This window comes from Haliotis cracherodii, unplaced genomic scaffold, assembly GCF_022045235.1.
Source record: "Haliotis cracherodii isolate W230 unplaced genomic scaffold, xgHalCrac1.p SCAF_11, whole genome shotgun sequence".
NCBI classification, from domain to species: Eukaryota; Metazoa; Mollusca; class Gastropoda; order Lepetellida; family Haliotidae; genus Haliotis; species Haliotis cracherodii.
Window position 1 is genome coordinate 25,646,803 of NW_027266266.1, and position 20,190 is coordinate 25,666,992.

Sequence of the window (20,190 nt, forward strand, 5' to 3'; positions counted from 1 at the left end):
TTGGTGTTGTTCTATCGGGTCCACAGTGCGGAGATTGTCTGTCTGGATACGCCAAAGTGCCAGGCCACTTCTTGCTGAGTTGCTCCAGCTTGTAATCTCCCAATGGCGTTTTTCCGTTGAGCTGCATTCAGTCTTGGCATGCTGTCACCGCCTCTACTGCCGTTAGAAGTACTGTATGAACAGCCGTTGATGAGGTGTGTTTTTTATACCCATTCAGCAGGGGGGCTTGCATGCCTAAATGCAGGATCCTGTGCTGTGCGTTTTTTACAGGCGGTTGCGTTTGGATGAAGCTGTAAAATTGATCCCCAAACTCTACGTTTATGTGCTTTGCATGTGTTTTCGCGAATTATAGACACATCATATTTCTGTTTGACTTATTTGGTTCTCATTTAATGTAATTATTTTAGATATTTGGCAAAAAGGGGTTTTACATCTATGTCAAGTTTCTTTTTTTTAACAAAGAAAACACGAAATATTGGTCAATGTCTTTTATTAGTTATTCACGATATATAACAGATATAACCATTCTTTACTGATATCTGAAAGTATTTCATCAGAGTCACTATAGATCATTGGTTAGTGTCAATGTATTCATTAATCTGGTTCAGCGTTGTCACGAACCATGAAGTCTAATTACAAATGCATCACCATAACACTCTAAACATCTAAACGTCCTTCTCTGGATACTGAACGTCGAAGTCATCGGCACATCTCTAATCCGACAATATGTTTGTCAGTTCACATCTTCTTTATCCAGTCCAGCTCCCACTCCTTCATGGCCTTCTTCACCTTATTCCTGCCCCTGCTCCTTTCCAGACTCCTTTTCCTCCTGTGATGGGGGATGTCATGGATGCTGAGCCCAGCCACAGCAAACCGACTCCACTTGGGGCAGGCCGTCCCCGACCAGTACTCCAGCTTCCTCTGCAGGGCGGACATGACGTTGTCCTGGTCCACCGTGTCAGTCAGATGGAACTCCACCTCAGTCACGTCCCTGTTGTAGATCATCAGGATCTAGAGCAAGATGACAATGTACAACAACGTTCGTTTGGGGATTCTAATATTTGTTGTATGTACATGTTTTTCTGTTGTGAAAGATGAGGGATGACAATGGTTCAATTTTTGTAATATGCCTGTCAGTGTCAAATGACAAGGACGAGTTCGTTTTAAAGGATCAGGGAGCCTTGGATATGATATGGCATTGATGGAATGTCAATATTATGTTGAAAGGAACCCCGATTATGAATAATACAATGGAAATCAAATGACAGCTATTTTAAAAATAAATCGGATTTTGTCATTCCTAAACAATCAACATTCCAGCGGATTATTTCCCTCGAATAATTGATTCATTGAGAAGCATTTCTCATGCATACCTTTATAACATCCCTCATACTGGCCATGTCTGCCTCAGACTCTATATACACCCTCACAACGCCAGACACCTGTCTTGCAAACTCTTGTTCAACCAGAGATACTAGCGGCGAGGGGTTGTCATCGCCGCTGTACAACAACTCCTCTCTGCTCTGTTGTGGGTCAGGCTGGTACTTGGAGTTCATCAGAGGCACTGCAAGCCCACATATAGTCCTAATGTACGATGTGGTATGGGTGCTACGGTGAGTTTCATAAAATAGATGTTACACAGAATAGGAAGCCAATCCTTTAACAATAGATCACTTTGGACAAAATGTAAATTATTTTCGTTACAGAGTTATCACGTTTGTAACGAACATTTTATCATCAACAGAACATGTTTAATCAATATCAATTCATAGTAGTGTGGAGCAAAGGTCTTGACAAGATTTCAGTGTCAAGCTGACATTTTGACACACAATACCAGACATCTTTGAAATTATTAAATTCTTAGAAATAAGCAACTAATTTCAATCACTTACTTATTAGAGAATATAGCTGCGTGTTCTCCACACATACATTGCCGTCATGACACGCCAGAGAGTGAACACTTGATTCAGCGTTGTCGATGTTGAAGAAGGCAGCCTTGTCGACTACATCTTTGAACTGGTTTTTGGCAAGCGTCAGAAAAGTGTGAACCATGCCCACGCACCCACTCACTTTCTTATTCCATGTTGTTCCTACGAATTAGACATGTAACGCAAACTGAATTATTGCTTTAAAGATTTCGGACACGGAAGGAGACCAGGTAGCATGATTGAAAGCAGTACTTGTATCAGTAGTAGAAGAGATTGGAACGAGCAACAACAAAACAATGCACTAGTTGTCAAGTTGTGTAAAAGAACCTTGGGCGTTACAGTAGCCGTGCTTTACTTTTACATGTGAGATACCTTTCCCAGGACATCCTCCACAGTTGTCCAGAACACACTTCTGGAGATCCGCCTCTATCGAACTCCTGGTCATTGTGGTCCCTGCAACTTTCATCAGGTCATCTCGAAGTGTGTTGGCCTGTTGTTGTCTGTGTTCCCTGGTCTCGCGACAGAAGGGGCTCTCCCGGTCGTGGAAACAGAACCTGATGTATGTATTAACAGGACAAAGTAGCATAGACCAGTGTTTGTCATGACGATATGACATTTGGAAGTAGGTTCGCCAGAATTGTGCAAAGCTCAGACTTGAGTAGATCACTTCACCACATATAAGCCATTAGTTTCACCACATGTAAACTTTAGTTTCACATTTAGTAAGTTGCAAGATATGAAAAAGAAACCTCATGAATTAAACAATACTATTATTTAAAAAAATACAACTGATGGAACTTATGCCAAGTTCCAAACGTACCCAATTGAATATGTGTTGAAGGAGTAGTATGCGAACTGTTCACCAAGCCGCGGTGTTTTACATGTCCTCCTTTGGTTCAACGGATATATTGCTGGCCCCCCTACAGAAAGAAACAATGTTTATGATACATACATAAACGTGTATCCGCTCCGATTTTACAAGAGTGAATATTACCATTGTTATTTACATTGTGTCATTGACTCTAAAGCAGTTTCATTTAGGTGTTATTTTAATGTCCATTTCTCGAGTGTTTAGAATATCGATATAAAGGTTGTCATAACCTAGTAGGAATGTCATATACTCAAATGTTATGAAAACATTATGTACCTTTTCTGAGTTCGTTCATCGTTTGATGCATGATGTCAAAGAAAGCCTTATTTCCGGCATCCCACACATCAGCTATGTCACGAACATCACCGGAAGTCATCGGTCGAATGTCGAGGTATAATTTATCACTATGACAACCAATGCCAAGGCCACGTGACTGCAGTCGAAGCGTTGGAGAACAGCTTCTCAGAAACGCTTGTCCAATACTTACAAGGACCTCTGTTGATTGGTCTGCGATTGGCGTGACATACATAGCTTGCCCTGTTTCGAATCTGAACTTTTCTTGAGGATGTCTATGGTCAACGTCACGCATGTTGATGGAATGGGACCTGGGTGGTACAATCATGTGTGGAAACAACGTATGACATTGACATGAAAAATATCTCTTCATCTAATATCCAGTAACATATCCCACATGTCACAGTTAGTGGTGATACAAATTCTTTCAAAATGTGCACAGCTTATCTTGTCAATCGATAAAGTGTAAGATTTTTCATCTACAAGAGCAAACTGCTGCTACGTATCCAACAGAAGATTATATGGATATCCGTTATAAAAAAATTAAGCCTTCAATATCTATACATCTTTGTCCATATACACACCTGTAAGCAGAATTTTGAATGACTCTGATTTCTTTTCCAAGATCATTTACCACCATCTCTAGACAGTCAACCAGGGATGTATCGAGTCTGAAGAACCTCCTCTCTGAGTGCTTGAAGTCAGATATCTTAAAGTGTTGCGAGAGTGCTACGTCCTTATTGAAACCATCAAACAGTAAAGACTTTCTAGACTCGTCCTTCAATTCAGTGGGGTAGGCATAGTCTTCGTCCTTGACCCCTACAGCTAACAAAGTAGTAGCCTGGAACGGCACAACAGTTGCCCTGTAGCCGTCTTGCAGCTTGACATAGACGTCAATGGATGAAGACTTGGAAGTGTCTACGAAGTCAAACCCTGCACAGTTTGCCATAGAGCGGAGCTCGGATGTGGGAGGTGTTGTGCCTGATTGTGTAGAAATCTTGAGCTTCCTGTTGATTTGGTATATACACACAATGAATCATTGGTCTCTCATGGGGTAACATATTTATAAACCTCTATTGCTGTTTGATTGTTGTTTTTTGAAAAAAATAATATCATATTCATAGTTACATATGATTGATAAAAAATGGTTATAATAATACATAAAATTAATAAATTCGAATGTTAATATATATGCATGAGTTTGGGTATTCTGTCAAACATGTGTTGTTGTTTGTTGTTTAACGCCGCACTCTGCAATTTTCCAGCTATATCACGGCGGTCTGTAAATAAAGGAGTCTGGGCCAGACAATCCAGTGGTGGGCAACAACGTTTTAGACAGCAATATAGAACGTATATGTATATGTGTAACTTTACCTCCCATTCATTTCAAGCATGATGCCATCAGATGTTCCTTGATGAACTGCAAGGGATGGCTTTGACACACTTAATTTTGTACCTGTAGTGTGATAATAATACAGATATACTTGGATTAACGTCTTAGGAACGATGGAATAGTCAACACAAAGTTGTTAAAGAGTTTGTCTGTCAGCCAAAGACATTGGTTCGATTCCCGAGAAGAAGATCCGGCGTTCGATTCCCGGCCGCATGATACCAATAGACATTAAAATATGGTACTTGTTGTTACCATGTCTGGCGCTCGGCATTGAGGGGCTCAAACAAAGACTGTTCGGCTCGGAGTCAGTATACTGTGTCTGAGTGGGGTATTCATGTTACACTGCAGCATGGTATCTCAATGAGCCAGCACAATAAATCGGCATCAGTCCGGACTAATACAAGCACACACACACACACACACACACACACACACACACACACACACGCGCGCGCGCGCGCGCGTGCGCACGTGTGTCACGTCGCTATATAAGTGCAATAATCTTGGACGCGACGTTAAACCCCATTTCACCTCACCTTGACTACCCTTACAATGATACTGCGATAAGCAACCGTTCACACTGATACTAATTCAATGAAACATAAATAAATGAGGTACACTTCCAAGAATCAATCTCAGTAAAGGAACATGACATCCCAAACAATCAGAGATTCACTGGAGTAACGATTATGCTTCAAATGCATATTATTTGACCTGTGTTTTTGCAATTCGTTCGAACGGATTCAAAAGATAAATATTTTTATTTTCAAGAGAACATTTTTGCTGAGGATTTTAACTAAAAGTATATGTATATTGATATACATTGAAATGTGTAATGGATCGGGAAACAAAGAATAAAAGATTACCCTCATCTCATACTAGTATGAAACAATAATACCTGAATGATGATGGTGAACAATAGCGGCCATTCGTCGTAGGCGTATCGCCATTCTTGGGGTCATGACCCTCGTCTGACACCAATCCCAGGGTTCCGTACTGTCAGACCACTTGCACGTGCTTTTGCATCTCCTGGTCGACTGATAGCATGTTGCCGATGATGATCCCTCGGGCTTGAATATGACGTCTTCATACGGATACTGAATTAGTCTGGGGGAAATGATATTCATCTTTTAAAGATGGCAAAATTTATATGGCTTCGATGCTATATCAACACGGATACTATCAACACATACCTATATTGTAAATCATGTTCTCTCAATGGGGGGTTGATGACGTGGGAAAGCACTTGATCCTGATGATGGTTCGCTCCTTGCTTGCAAACAGTAGAACCTGACTTAAGCCCTGAAAAGAGCAGTCCCCCGTGTGTGCTTTATATGTGTTATAGTGAAGAAATGACACTTTACCTGCAAATACGAAATCAATTGAATTTTGTGATACATTCTTCCTAAAGAATAAAAAATTAAGACAGCTCTAGTTTCGATCTCATGTTTTTTAGACACCAGTGGCATTATGAATTCAATATGGTTGGTTGGTTGGTTTGCTGTTTTACGCCGCACTCAGTAATATTCCAGCTATATGACGGCGGTCTGTGAATAATCGAGTCTGGACCAGACAATCCTGTGATTGACATCACGAGCATCGATCCACGCAATTGGGATTGATGACATGCATCAACCAAGTCAGCGATCCTGACCACCCGATTCCGTTAGTCGCCTCTTACGGCAAGCATAGTCGCCTCTTACGGCAAGCATAGTCGCCTTTTACGGCAAGCATGGGATGCTGAAGACCATTTCTACCCCCGATCTTCACGGGTTTATTCAATAAGGATATGCACAGTTACACACATAACGACAGCGTGCTGGACTACTCATGCCAAATTTAGCTGACACGCCATGATATACTGAAATACGGTTTAAAGTTTCTTAAAGACGTCATACACTCATTCATAGGTGTGCCAACTCATGAAATAACAGCAACATCCGTTGACTCGCTGTATTGACCTATCCTGATTTATCTGAATCTCGTTAAATACATGAAATGCTTCTTACGATCCCACAAATTACCACAATTTCTCTCTATATATATACCTCCTTCAAGCCTTAATAATCTTTGACTTTCTTACCAGTTTCGTTTATTGTTCTTAGAAACGACCCTTTCTCCAAACTGTCTCCAGAAGGTCCGATGGCCGATCGCTTTGATCTTTTTTGAGGCGTTGAACCATCATGAACACAGAATTCCACATGATCGGAAGTGGCATCAAAGAAAGGGAACCCAGCGCAAGCACCTAGTTCCGCCAATCTCTTCAACACTGGGGCTGACTTTTCCAACTGCAGAGGTTTAGATTTACTCGGGTTTTCAGTTGTCAGCGCCACCTGTAAAGCTCTTCCGGAATAGTGAAGTGAGGTAGCGCCATGACTTCCGTGAGGAAGATCCGATGTTGGTTCATCCCATGCTTCAAGCACCACCAGTTTCCCTGTAGTATATGCAAATTGTAATTATTTTTATGATAAATACATATCGTATATGCACAATTGGTATGCTATCTTACCGTGTCCTCTTTTCTCACACATACATAATACTTATACTTTTTTATATTTGTATTTCCGATATTATTATCAATAAATTACATCCACTTTATGAAACTCTCATAGCGACCTATTTATTGTCAACCATTATCTGAATGACCTTAAATTTTAAAGGCAAATCACCATGTAGCCATGCCATATATGTCTTATTTTAAGTATTTTATTATAAGACGCTAGTCCCCATTGTTCTTAACTTCTAGTGACCTCATCCTTTTGTTTTTACCGGGCCTTCATTTTGTTTAAAAGCCTCGAAGGCTTTCCAGCAGAACGAACCTGCAACCTCGCATATTATGTTTAATATTATAACCCACTGTTTTCAATCGGAGCCATCGGCCAGGTGATGAGAAGGGGTTATCTTATATGTGACTGACTTCAGTTGTCTGCATGCTACAGGTGGCCTTTCCTCGCCTACTGTCTTCGAATTTGTTTTATACTACGACTACGGTATTGTTTTACCACTAGGCTTTTCGATGTTTTCTTAATCTTTCTGGTATTTCTTGCATTTCGACGATTTTTAAGTTAGTTAAAACACTCATCCCCAGTTCTGGTTGCACGAATTCCCGAATTCGATTTTTTTCATTTTCAACCAAAACGTCTTCATCACATGATTGTATTGCACATTTACTGTCGGCCAACATCATACAGCAAACATGTATTCAACCCAAAGTCATCGACTAAATATTTTCATTTTCAATCTCACACCTACTCCTTGAATTTACAGCTTATCATCATCAACTTCGCAAACGTCACGAACTCAATGGTGCAGCGCGTCCTTACAACGAATTCTTACGGTTTGGCCATTCCTGTGCGGCAAACTGGCCGAGGGTAGTCAACGCTGCTGCTGCTGCTGAAGTCATCAATCTGTCTGCACAAGCATCAGTCTCGCTGTCGCCATTATCACTCCACACACATTTATGACAGGGCCGCTTTGACGTTCCACACCAGGTGGCACTGTCCTTTTCTTCTGATCGGAATAGGATGAAATCGCCTCCAATCAAGGTTAATCTGAAAGCGAAATGTCGTCATTAATTATCTCAAATCGCCACGTGAGGCCGATATGACCTCAGCGATACTGAGACAGTAGATCGAAGCCTATATGGCAATGTGAACACATACTTTGTAATCATATTAAACGTTAGATTATATTATTAATTGTTTTTCGTAAAATAGTATTATTTCATTTTGATACCACACTTATCATCCAAGTTACAATATATGTTACGCTGAAGCTACTGCCAGTAGTCAAAAGCAAAATGTAAATAAAAAAAATAAAAAAATCCATAACCATGGGAATCTCCGTTGTCCGAATCAGACCATATAAGCATGTGCTTACTTCATGAAACAAAGCCTTCTCGTGACCTTACTTCTTAAAATTGCTATCTCCTCTAACGATCGCGTGGCCTGCTGCACCACAAATGTTTTCCATGGTCTTCCCATGAACATCAGCGACTGGAGGACCACAATTTGCGGAACAGACAGTGGAGAGAGTGTCGTTAACCAATGACTTGCGAATGACGGACGTGTCCACTAAGCCCAGATCCCTAAGAGGAATAAGAAATATGACTATGTCAAATCATTAAGACAATAGTGTTTGATCATGCTTAATTGCATAGGATCATAGATTAATACTATGATTAATCATATAACTATCGGGTGTCCTTGGCATGTTAATAACAATCTGTTGTGCAATGGGTATGATTATTAATGCATGTCAAGGGCAAGCAATAACAAAACGAAAGTGAAAAGTAATTAATTTACCATATGGTTTTATGGAAAGCTTTAGCCACAAAATCTGACTTGTCGAAGGTAAATATCCCGTCAACTGTGAGCGTGGCTGTTTCACAGCGACTGTATTCATCCTCGGTAGTTCGGGCGTACAGGACAGGCCTAAAACTTGCAACTTCCGGGGGCGTGAACACAAGGGAAACATCATGCTGAGACCACTGAACAGAAGCTTGTAAAGTGACCTGGCAGACAAGAGGATAAATATTTTTAAAAAAATCAAATATATTCATGTAAAATAATGATTAGTATCGTTATTACTGTAAGGTGAGGAGACGTGAGATGGTGTTTAGCGTCGCTTTCAAGATTATTTCACTTCTATGCCGACGTGCATGTATCCGTTTTTGTGTGACTGCTTGTGCTAGCCACACTGGACATGTACTAGTGCCGTATTGCTAACCCAAGGCGATACCATGCCGCAGATAACTTGGCTACCCCATTCAGACATATTTGACTGACAGTCATCTTAATGCCGAATGGCAGGCAGTGTAACAAGTACCATCTGTTAACGTCTTTTGATATACCGCGGCCAGGGATCGAACCCCCGACCTTAAGCTCTCCTATTATTGAAAGGACAAAGCCAAATAGATGATACAAGAGTTGATATTGACACCTACGATCAGCGATTTCACGTAAGGTGAGGTAAAATTGGGTTTTACGTCGCTTCCAAGATTATCGCACTTATATAGCGACGTGCATGCACGTGTGTGTGTGTGGCTGCTTGGACTAGTCCGGACTGATGCCGATTTATAGTGCTAGCCCACTGAGATACCATGCCGCAGTTTAACATGAATACCCAACTCAGACACATTATACTGACTCCGAGCCGACAAGTCCCTGTTTAGGACGATCTACCTCTTGACCACGGAGGCGGTCGGTTTCACGTAAACATTAATTTCTGTCACGCTGACACCCATATTGACGATCAATATAATCATCACAACAGTATATGGTCTCACCTCTTGATAAAGGGACATCGAAAAGTTGTACTTGTTTGTGGAATGCCCGCTGAATGAATGGCCTGGTAATGACCAGCCAGTTGTAGTCAACTCCGTTTTCGGAATCTGCCCTGATGCTTCAGATGAGGCTGAATTCAAATATGATTATATATTCAAGTGTTTCTTATTCCAAAGATAGATACAGTACAGTAGTTGAAACTGGTAAATATATATAAAGCGGGCATAAAGATATCACTTTAGCATTACTCAATCACGGTAGACCAATACAAGTACATGGTAACTATTACTTAAAATCTTCATTACTATTTCTCTAAAAAAAATTCTGCACATGAGCTTCAGCAATTATGATACGATAATGACAATTAATACTCCATACTTGCAGTATAATTTCCTTGTACATGATATTTTCCACTGAAGTTGACTGGTCCATCAGATGTTGCGTTGACGTCTAAATATACAGTTTTGTGATATGAGATAACTAGTTGTATGGCTGGTAGTTTCTCATTCACCGTTGCAACTGGAATAGTCCGTAATATCGTTGTGGGAGTCTTGTCTAAGATAAGTTTTTCCTTGACGCCGACGGCTTTTCTGAAGTCCACGTCTAAGGCAACGTTGTAAATTGTACCGACGTCGCCCTGAAACGTTTCTGAAGGTGTTACCGAAAGCACCGCTTTGTGGATTGTCTAATATCTTTTTAATATCGCAAGTGTTAGTTTTAGGTTTGTCCTTCGAGTTTGGTCAAGAATTACTGAAAAGCGATACATTCAAAAAGTTTTAGAACTATTTGAAAAATTGCATACAACCTGCATAAGGAATTTCTTGACAATAGCTGTCTTGTTTCGTCTCTCAATGTCAAGTTCCCTGTAACAGAAGATGATTTGTTTTAAATGTTTTGTCAGTTTGAATGAAACATTTGGAGCAACGGTTGTGCCATTTTTTATTTTTTTTTATTTTCTGAATAGTTTGATTGTGTACATCTGAAATGAAAGATATGATATACATACTTCCCAATGTTCGATGTTTCAATATTGTGTTCTGATATATATTGCATAATAATACTTACATTGTATGCCCAACGTGTCTCACTTCAAAACAATCCTTGCAGGTGAGGCGAAAGTCAACATCTCGAGGAATGGCACTAGTTTTACCTTTGCTGATCTTTTCGACCTTGACCTCCTTGTTACCCTGCTCCTTGTATACATTGTATGTATAGATCGAGTGATTTGTCTTGGCATCAAAGTTAAAGTTGATGGACTCGTCGCCATCGGTGGCATGGAAGTTGATTTTGTCCAAAACGTTAGAGAGAAGATTGGACACGAATCTTTTCTGACGATGACCATGTTTATTGGTTAAGTGGGGATATTTGAGAAACACCTGTGCTTCCTGAAGTAGATCTATGGCGCTGAAAATAGATAAACGGAAACAATAAATGACAATCGACAGAAATCGCAACAATTACATACACTATATGACATTTGTGCAAGGTGTTGGTTACCTGACGTCGATGCCTTCAACCTTGACCTTTGTATGACTGACGATATTTACGCGTTTTATTTTCCTCACAATGGCGACGCGTTTGAACTCTAATCCATGCCTTTGTCGGACATTGGTGCTCATCAAATACCATCCTGTTTGCCACCCGGAAGCAACCGAAGTGTCCCGAAGATTCACGATTATCTGCCCTTTGCTGTTTTCGGCAACCTAAAATGAACAGTAAGAAAATAAGGATCAGTGTTATAAGGCTCATTTAATGTTGCCCGCAGTCATTGAACAATGGGTATACTATCTTATGGCTTCACGACTGGGAAACAACTATTATTACACGCATTGATTTACGCAAAAATGAATGCATGAACATATAACCCTTGAAGATACGGGTTAGAATTAATCGTCAGCAACACATGCTTCTCAGGAGATGCGACTAACGGGATGGGGTGGTTAATCTCGCTGAAGTGGTTCATGCATGCCATCGTATCCAATTTACATAGATCTGTGCTCATGATATCAATCACTGGATTGTCTGATCAAACTCGAGTGTTTACACACCGCTGTCATAGAGCTGGAATATTGCTGAGCGAGGCGTTAAACAGCAAACACACAAAGAAATCATCAGCATATAAACAGTTAATATTTATGTTACGACGTTGAACAATGTGAAACATAAGAAGGTTTCAGGAGCAAAAAAATCATTAATGTGTTCATTATTTTTTGTACGCAATTTATATTCACTGAGACTGTACATACACTGACGTCAGGCAGGACATCGAGATTGACAATGTGTGACAAGAGACCTCTGGAGTTCAGTTCCCATTCAGCATCGTCATCAACGTCTTTACCTCGACTTTGGTGTTTAAATCGACGCCAGCCATTGATAGTGCGAATACAAAATACGCAGAAAACAGCCCATAACACAACAATCTTCATCTTGATCCTTGCTGTGTGAGTAGCCGTTATGGTTTTCAGAAGAAATCAAACCGGTTCTATTTACCGGTTAAGGGTTGTACAGTCCAACCATACTGAGCTGGACACGTTCCTTTCAAATGATAAGCTACCCAAGGGAGACCTTGCAGGCGGCCAAGGGGAGGACAGGTCTTAAACAGAAACGAACTGGAAATGGAAATTATATGACATTCTCTATAAATTGGTACCAAACCTCCATACATAATTATTTCCTCCTTTAGTTACCACACCCGAAAGCAAAACGCATGTGGAAACGAAAACTGTCTGGTAAATGTACTTCAAGAGCATTGCATTGTAATTCGGTGGTAGTCAGAGGACTTACAGCCATGTTTCAGGCCATATTAGGGTCTGCACGTGTTATCAAGGTGACTTTGTTTCGTGAGGAGATAAGAAAACAGGTCAATCACTTTTAAGTCTTTAGGTCTCAAACTGGCTCTCAAATCAAACGTCCTTGACTCATTGGGTTCTAATCCTTTCAGTCAACACAACAACCGGGTTAGGTCGGTAGGGTTTCGGTGACATTTCACTTCGCAATCAATGTTAGTAAAACATTGGGTGAGCCATTCATATACTTTGCACCACAGTGGTATCTGTTTCGGCACATAATCGAGACGATTTATATATACTTCAACTGGGTCGATGTTCCTAATGGTGTACTGAAGTCCCCGAGTTTCCCAGAGATTAGTAGCATTTATCAATTGGACAAAGGAAATGTTTGGCCGAGACATTAGAACCCTCCCCACTGTGTTGCAAAAAGGATAACATTCTTAAACGTTACTCTTTAGTATAAGCTGCAGACGTTATTCAAATTAACATGTCCATGTTCAACAAAACCAGTGTCACTGGAATGCCTGGTCCATCACTCGACCGTCTGGTGTAAACTCGATTGTTTCTGGTCGTCGCCGTATGACGGGAATAGTGCTGTGAGGCGAAAGGCAACAAACAAACACTTTTTTATGCACGTGGGTGCTGCCGGTAGGGTCCATGCTTCCCTTTTTGCGAACACCTGATGACATCACTCATCATCAGTGACCCATTCCGGTAATGTTCCGCTGTTTTGCTTTTTACGAGCAGTGGAATATGTTTCAATCAATCAATCTTTATTCATGGTACTGATGAGGCCAAAGGCCTGTAGTACATTGTCTGGGGCGTGTTACAAATTCATACATTTTCTTAGTTTTATAGCATGAAAAAAAACATTGATAAATTTTTCATAGTTTCTGTACAATTACAAGTAATTGATTTACAAAAATTGTTACCGTTTGGGTTGTGGTAGAAATAAGTATTTAGATATTTTGCTCTTAAATCATTATACACTAGACATACACATAAACAGTGATATTCATCTTCAATACAATCAGTTTTAAAAACCGTACGATGTCTATGTTCTCTTTCAAAACCTTCATATCCGCCTTTTTCAATGAATAGATCATGTGAGCCACAACTAAATCGAGAAAGAGCTGTTCTAAACTTATGTAAATTGACACTTAATAGATAAGCACCTTGTATAATAGTAGTCTGAAATGTAGTAATTTGCTTTTCTAGAACTGGATAAAGAACCATGCCATTTGTGAATGTACATTTCTTTTAAGGTCTGTGCCAAACGGGTGAAGAAATGATGTAGCACATTTACATGTTGCTGTAACCAAATATATCCACATTCGTATAACATGTTTTTAACTTTTGATGCCCAATTTTGTTTCCCATGACTGTCCCAGAGAAGCATCATGTTATAACATTTTCTCGGGTATCTTCAAGATGGCATATTTAATAGCTTGACCCAGTATTTAATAACCCTTAAATAACTATTGATATACATGGGAAACCTTCCGCATTCACCATATACCCTTGCGTTTTCTGTACAAGATTGTACGCCCAAGAGCTTTTTAGATGCATATGGATATGTTTCAAGAGATAGTCGAGACTAATTATCCCCTGATGTTTGTAAACCATTGCTTTTATGATTATGCATATGGAAACAATGAAGCGAAACAATCAAGGAAGCTTTGGGACATTGAAAGACAGAGATAATTTCTTTCTTCCTTAAGTGAGGGGACACGGGTGGCCCAGTCGTCTAAGGCGCCGCAATTCGCTGTGCAGATTTGCGTCCCTTGGGCACGCCAGAAAATGATTGTGGGTTCGAATCCCGGATCGCCCCGATTATGTTTCTAGGTTCGTCAGTACTTTACCCGTGCGCGTGGGTTTCACGGTTGTAAACATATCAGACCTGCATCATTTTGGGCTTTCCTCCCACTATGTGCTGACACGCCGTCATATAACTGGAATACTGTTAAAAGCGGCGTTAAACCCAACTCACTCATTCTTCCTTAAGTGATCGTTCTGTTTACCTACATTCAATATCAAAATTCTTGCATACATTAATCGACGCCCATAATCTGCTGGGTGGTGGTTTTAGAAGGACGTTGTGATAAAATTGTAATTATATAGCCGACAAACGGAGAAAACCCAATATTACCTGGTTTATGCCGAGACCAGCAATATTCCAGCTGAATCACGACGGCCTGTCAATAATCGAATCTGAACTGGGGCTTTCAGTGATTGAAACCATTAATCCATACGGGGTATAACCTTATCAGTTGATACACTATTTATCAAACAGCCGTTCAATGTGACAATAGCTGGGTGATACAATGTCGAAATGTAAACTTGTTTCATGGTGGAAAAGCTATGAGGGCACCAATGTGGGAGGTGCTGTAGACAGAAACGAATGAGTGAAGGGCATTTGCACTGTGATAATAAAGAGCAAGAAAGACGAATGTATTTGTTCGATAATCTATACAAAGACATATATTGAGATCAACCTATCAGTTAAGATTACAATGTTGCGAGGGTCACTTTGCAGACCGTGTCATTCGAAATGATTTTGTAAGCAAAGATTAAAGTTAAACAAACTCTTGAAGTCATAGATATTATCGGGGACATCTAGTGTAGTGTAAATGTAAACAGTAACGCCCTGGTGTTACAAAAGTTGACAGCATCAAGGTTGTTTGGCAGGAACATTACGCTGATTGTGGCTCCCAAGGCACCCAACAGTGCACGCCGAACAACCTTTCTTCAACCTTCACCGACAAATGTTAATTAAAATGTCTTTAATGTCTTTTAGAAATACTAGTACGCTGATTGACCTCTTCTAACCCCTCGTTCACTTCCATGGTTCAACAAATGGTTTTATCAGCAGGGGTATGAAATACATTTTTAGCCATGTAATATTTCTTGTATAGAAGAAATTAAGTTTTTATTGTAACTATATATAACCATGACCGCAAATACAACTGGCAAACAAAACCCTGGCACCGGTGGTCAAGACGTTTAAGGTTCAGCGATTAGCTCATACGAGATGTATCCTTCAGTTTTGCAGGATCCGCTGGAGATAAGGTTCGACCCTAATATAATGCTGTGTTTGTCAGCACCATATCCATCACTGATGTTGCCAAAGTGGTCATCGGGGTACGCGTGGTGCAGTCGGGTGCAGAGTTTCGTCCCACTGGCTCGCCAGATACCAGTGATAATGGGTTCGAATCCCTGTTCGCCAGGATTATGTTCCTATTATTGTCAGCACCATACATACAACATTCATTGGTTCACAATAGCCTACATTGATTTTGCCAAAGTGATCAAGGGCACACTAGTCGTTTGCAGAATTCCGTCTCTTGGTGTGAAGACACTTGGGTTCGAATCACTGTTCGCTCTGATTATGTTCCTATTTTTGTCAATGTCATACCCGTGCTCATTGGCTCATAAAGTGGTCCGAATCTATGACCTGCATCCCTGTGGGCTTTCCTTCCACCTCAAGCTGGCACGCTGTGATGTAACTGAAATACTGTTCAAAGCGGAGTTTAACCCAACTCACTCACTCAAAGTGGTAAACGTCTTCAGCGAGTTATTCTGGACATTCCTTCTGCGTTACGCTGATACGCAGTGGTATACTAATAAAAATCGGTGCGGTGTTATATCGTACTTATTCACTGATTACATCACCTGAGTTCAAAGTTTATGCTGAGTTAACGTCATTCTGATATTTTCAGATGTGTATGGACAATCAGGCAGTGTATGTTGACAAAGATATCGTAACCCTTAAACACTGCGTGCTCCAATAGTTGTACACTTGCAATGATGATTTGTATGATATCAAATCCAAGGGTACGCTCGGATAAGTGCAACACATTAAAGGAGCCACTTTTATTTTCCGTGGAGGATAATGTGCATTTATAATGCGCCAGATTCCACTCACCAAGTGGATACTCATTGCGATACACTATTATAAACCCGGGCAATAGATCAGTGAGCACTCGAGTTTCATTCTCAGCTCCCTGGAATCATACAACCCAAGCCGCTAGTGGGTTAACAGTCATATTACCACATTATCCTTCCGGGTACCCATTTACTACTTGGTGAACAGTTTGCCCTTTTTACAACGTATCACGTCTTCGATCAAATGATGGCGTGTGTTGATTTGACCAATTCACTGGAACGGAGCAATGCACGTGCTAAACAATACGAGTCACGGAAAGTAAATCACGCTGCCGTTAGACGGAGACACGGTGTCGGAATGTGGTGATGAATTGCTTGTGTCTCAGAACGCATTTTGCAATGAGTCTAATTTCGTTGTTAACTCAGATTTTAAAACTATGAAGACGAAATTGTCAGAAATTTTAATTTGGCAGGTAATTTTCTGATGAGAACACTGACACTAAACTTTCAAGTGTAAGGGGGTATTTCACGATAATTCCAACACCGACGTATGCTTGACAGGTCAGGTGAGAGAAAAACCAGGAAATATTATCACACGTGCATCAGAGAAACTATTGGAAATAGTAGATTCATTTAAAGAAAACAAAGTTATGAGAAAGCTGTACAGGTAACGAAGTTAGAAACCAATCTAGACAATGATCTATCATGAAATAATCCACATAATCTGTGAACACCGACAAAATAAGTTGAATAGTTTCAAGAATCGGGTTGTTATAAGACAAAAACGCCGTAATAATGAAATTTCAATAGCATTTCAAAAGATAGTGTCGATTTCAACAGAATATTTATATATTTCTGACGGAGGTTCGAAACCAAGGTGTGGTGCGTACCTCGGTAATACACGTTGTGCACGTGAAAAACTTTTTCAGGCCTTCATTTATAATATTATCACAACCAGTTTAATTGGTTAATAAATAAATACACAAAACAGAATAAGAATACAGGACGTTCTTAGGACGTTATCTGAATGAACTGATGACAATGAACTTTGTTTTGAGACCAATACATGGAAAGTGTGACGCCTTCTGTTTGCGCCCGTTACGATACACTGCAGTCAAAGTTTGGTATGCTGCCGTTGGGAACAGATTATTGCTAAGGGGATGACTCAGGTATCGTCGCAATTCGAATGACAAGGCATAAACATTAATTATTCCTCTGTGTATTTCCCGTAATGTGTTCATCTGACATCTGATAATCTGCTTGTACTTGCAGGGTAATTGGGTTCGAATCCCAAGTGTGAAATATCGGAATAGTGTTGTGCAAGCAAACGAACGTATACAACGTTGTTCTATTTTATTTACTGCAATTTTTTGTAATAGATCAGAAGACGTCCAAGGAAATGGTGGCTACGATATCAGAATTATGTTCTATTAAAAAGTGTTCAGCACAAATATTTGTGACATCGGTTGCTTTTTATTGATTTAGAGCGTCAGTGTTTTCTGCCCCAAACAGAACATAAAACAAAGTTACTCGAGTAATATGAGGTAGGTGCTTTCACATAATACTGTTCAGAACACTGTATTTACATCCGTTTATTGAAAACACGTGACATGTGGTTTCTATCTGGACAAATGTTTTGCAAATGGTCTTAATTAGAAGTCTTAGATGTCATGTTAACTGATACTACCACTCGCAGAGCTTGTGTGTTTTTTTATGTACTGCAAATTATTCAATTATTGTTTATGATATGTAAGTGGTTTTCGCCCAAAGTGGTTAACCTCAAAACTTGCATCAATTCGGACTCTCCTCCAACATCCAGCTGACCCGCCATAATCGAACTGACATCGGTTCAAAGCGGCGTTAACACAAACTCACTACAATAAACATTAACGTTTTCTTCCCGCCCGTTGGGATTCAAGGTAAAATACAAGTACCCATCAGCCTTTGCTTGTCGTAAGGGGTGACCAAATGAATCGCGTGGTCTCAATCATCAACGTGGTGTTGTTTGCGTGTCATCGTGTCCCGATGATATGGATCTGTGTTCACAATATCAATCATTGAATTGCATGGTCAAGACTCATGTAGTTAGAGTCCACCGCTATATAAATGGAAGACCGAGTGTGGCGTTAAACAACAATATAACATGTTCACATCTTCAGATGTAGATCTAGTAGTATACATGTGTCATCCGAGGAACACAAAGTTCTCTTGGTCATTGCGAAAGATTGCATAAATTGCCTGCAAAACATTCAAACCAAAAATTGGGGTATAACAACTGTAAAAACTGTTATACCCATGAAATCTATAAATACAAGCACAAACTAAAAAAAACCCTTTTAGAAGCAGACAAAGCTTTATTCGCATTATTGATTTACCTCCAGTCTGTATACTAATTGACATTTACTTCTGTTCATTCATCATCTTCCTTGCAAAATAGTTGTACTTCGATAATTGAATACATATCACTCTTCATAAAAAAGCGCATACAAAATGTAACATGTTAACACATGCACGAATTCCGTAACGCTCTAAGCCTTGGAGTGATCAGTATCACAAAATACATCTTGTACATTGAAATCATTTCAGTATTACAAATATCACCACATAAAGTTCCGCGTTAAGTGTACACAAATTCTTACAATTAACGTTTACATGGACATTGTAGCCATAAGCATATGTACTCTAAGCATGGCGTTCTTTGTCCAAGGCAGGCAGTTTCTTGGCGCTGACATGATCAACGCAAACAGTTTCAGGCTGACAGAATTTGTAAGAAACCCTGGTATTCAGAACCACTTGAACAACTCCTGCAGTCTTGTCCTTGACCTTGACCTTGTACATCAGGGTACCTTTGAACTCTGACAGGAAGTGCATGGTGATTTTGGAGACCTTCTTCTGTGGAATTTCTCTGATTTCAGCGAATTTGGTGCTCCAAGTCGAATCTGGTAACGCCGCTGGTTTAGCATCAAAGAAATGAAGTGATGTATTTAGGGGCATCAGCTCGAATACTATGTCGTCCGCCGCATTCCAGGAAGCTGCGACAACGTGGCCAAGATCAACAACTGCTGTCTGGTACGGCATTGGTCTTGTAATGTCGAGTTCCACATGGTCATTATTCTCTACACGGAACATATCACTGTCTGGGGGAAGGTAGTAGAGGATAGGCGGGTCGTTCACTGATGTCACAATGATGGTGAGTATATATTTCTGCGAATTTGGCGTGAACCCTTTCACACCAACTTCCACAAGCTCAACCTCAATATGATCAACTCCACTAAAGTGGGGCCCTGGTGTATATTGCAGGGCGCCTGTAGCAACTAGGTGAGCAGTGCCATGTGTAAGTTTGGTATCACCCAGATGGAATGTAAATTTATCGCCTTCAGCATCTTTTGCCTTGATCTGGTGGTTAAGCGTTTGACCCTCCTGGGTGTAAATGACCTCATCCTCTAAAAAGGGTGGGGTGTTCACTGGATTATTTTTCATTGCGACCATAACCAATTTTGGCGACAGGTCACCGCGGTTGCTTTGGGTAAGAGTCATTTTCCTTAAAAGATCTGGACATATCTGAAATAGAACAATACACCATTGTATAAATACGTATAAATGATAAGAAAACATAACTGGAGTTAAATCGTGTTAACTTTGGCCATATAACCCTAATAAACTGACCGGCAAATATAAACCAATCATTAATGGTGGCTAAGATGGAAACGAACAAGAAATAATTGTTCGGTGGTTGATGTTTTTC

General features: G+C 40.2%; 2 protein-coding genes across 2 annotated transcripts in view; both read right to left on the reverse strand.

Moving 5' to 3' along the window:
* Positions 1-494: 494 nt before the first annotated feature.
* LOC139455641 (uncharacterized) lies at positions 495-12,203 on the reverse strand. Its single transcript, XM_071237196.1, has 20 exons — positions 12,018-12,203; positions 11,269-11,474; positions 10,837-11,175; positions 10,577-10,634; positions 10,150-10,408; positions 9,774-9,901; positions 8,791-8,999; positions 8,397-8,573; positions 7,823-8,037; positions 6,570-6,920; positions 5,680-5,788; positions 5,385-5,593; positions 4,468-4,549; positions 3,678-4,100; positions 3,076-3,404; positions 2,749-2,848; positions 2,301-2,482; positions 1,893-2,090; positions 1,374-1,564; positions 495-1,011 (listed from the first exon to the last, which is right to left on the reverse strand). The coding sequence occupies exons 1-20, from the start codon at positions 12,195-12,197 to the stop codon at positions 739-741; spliced, it is 4,218 nt and encodes a 1,405-aa protein (XP_071093297.1). The 5' UTR covers positions 12,198-12,203; the 3' UTR covers positions 495-738.
* A 6,623-nt stretch (positions 12,204-18,826) lies between these two features.
* Positions 18,827-20,190, reverse strand: part of LOC139455642 (uncharacterized) — a 42,037-nt gene continuing 40,673 nt past the window's right edge. Inside the window, exon 53 of the mRNA XM_071237197.1 lies at positions 18,827-20,006. Within this exon, the coding sequence (XP_071093298.1) occupies positions 19,128-20,006 (879 nt within the window). The 3' untranslated portion in view covers positions 18,827-19,127. The remainder of the gene's footprint in view (positions 20,007-20,190) is intronic.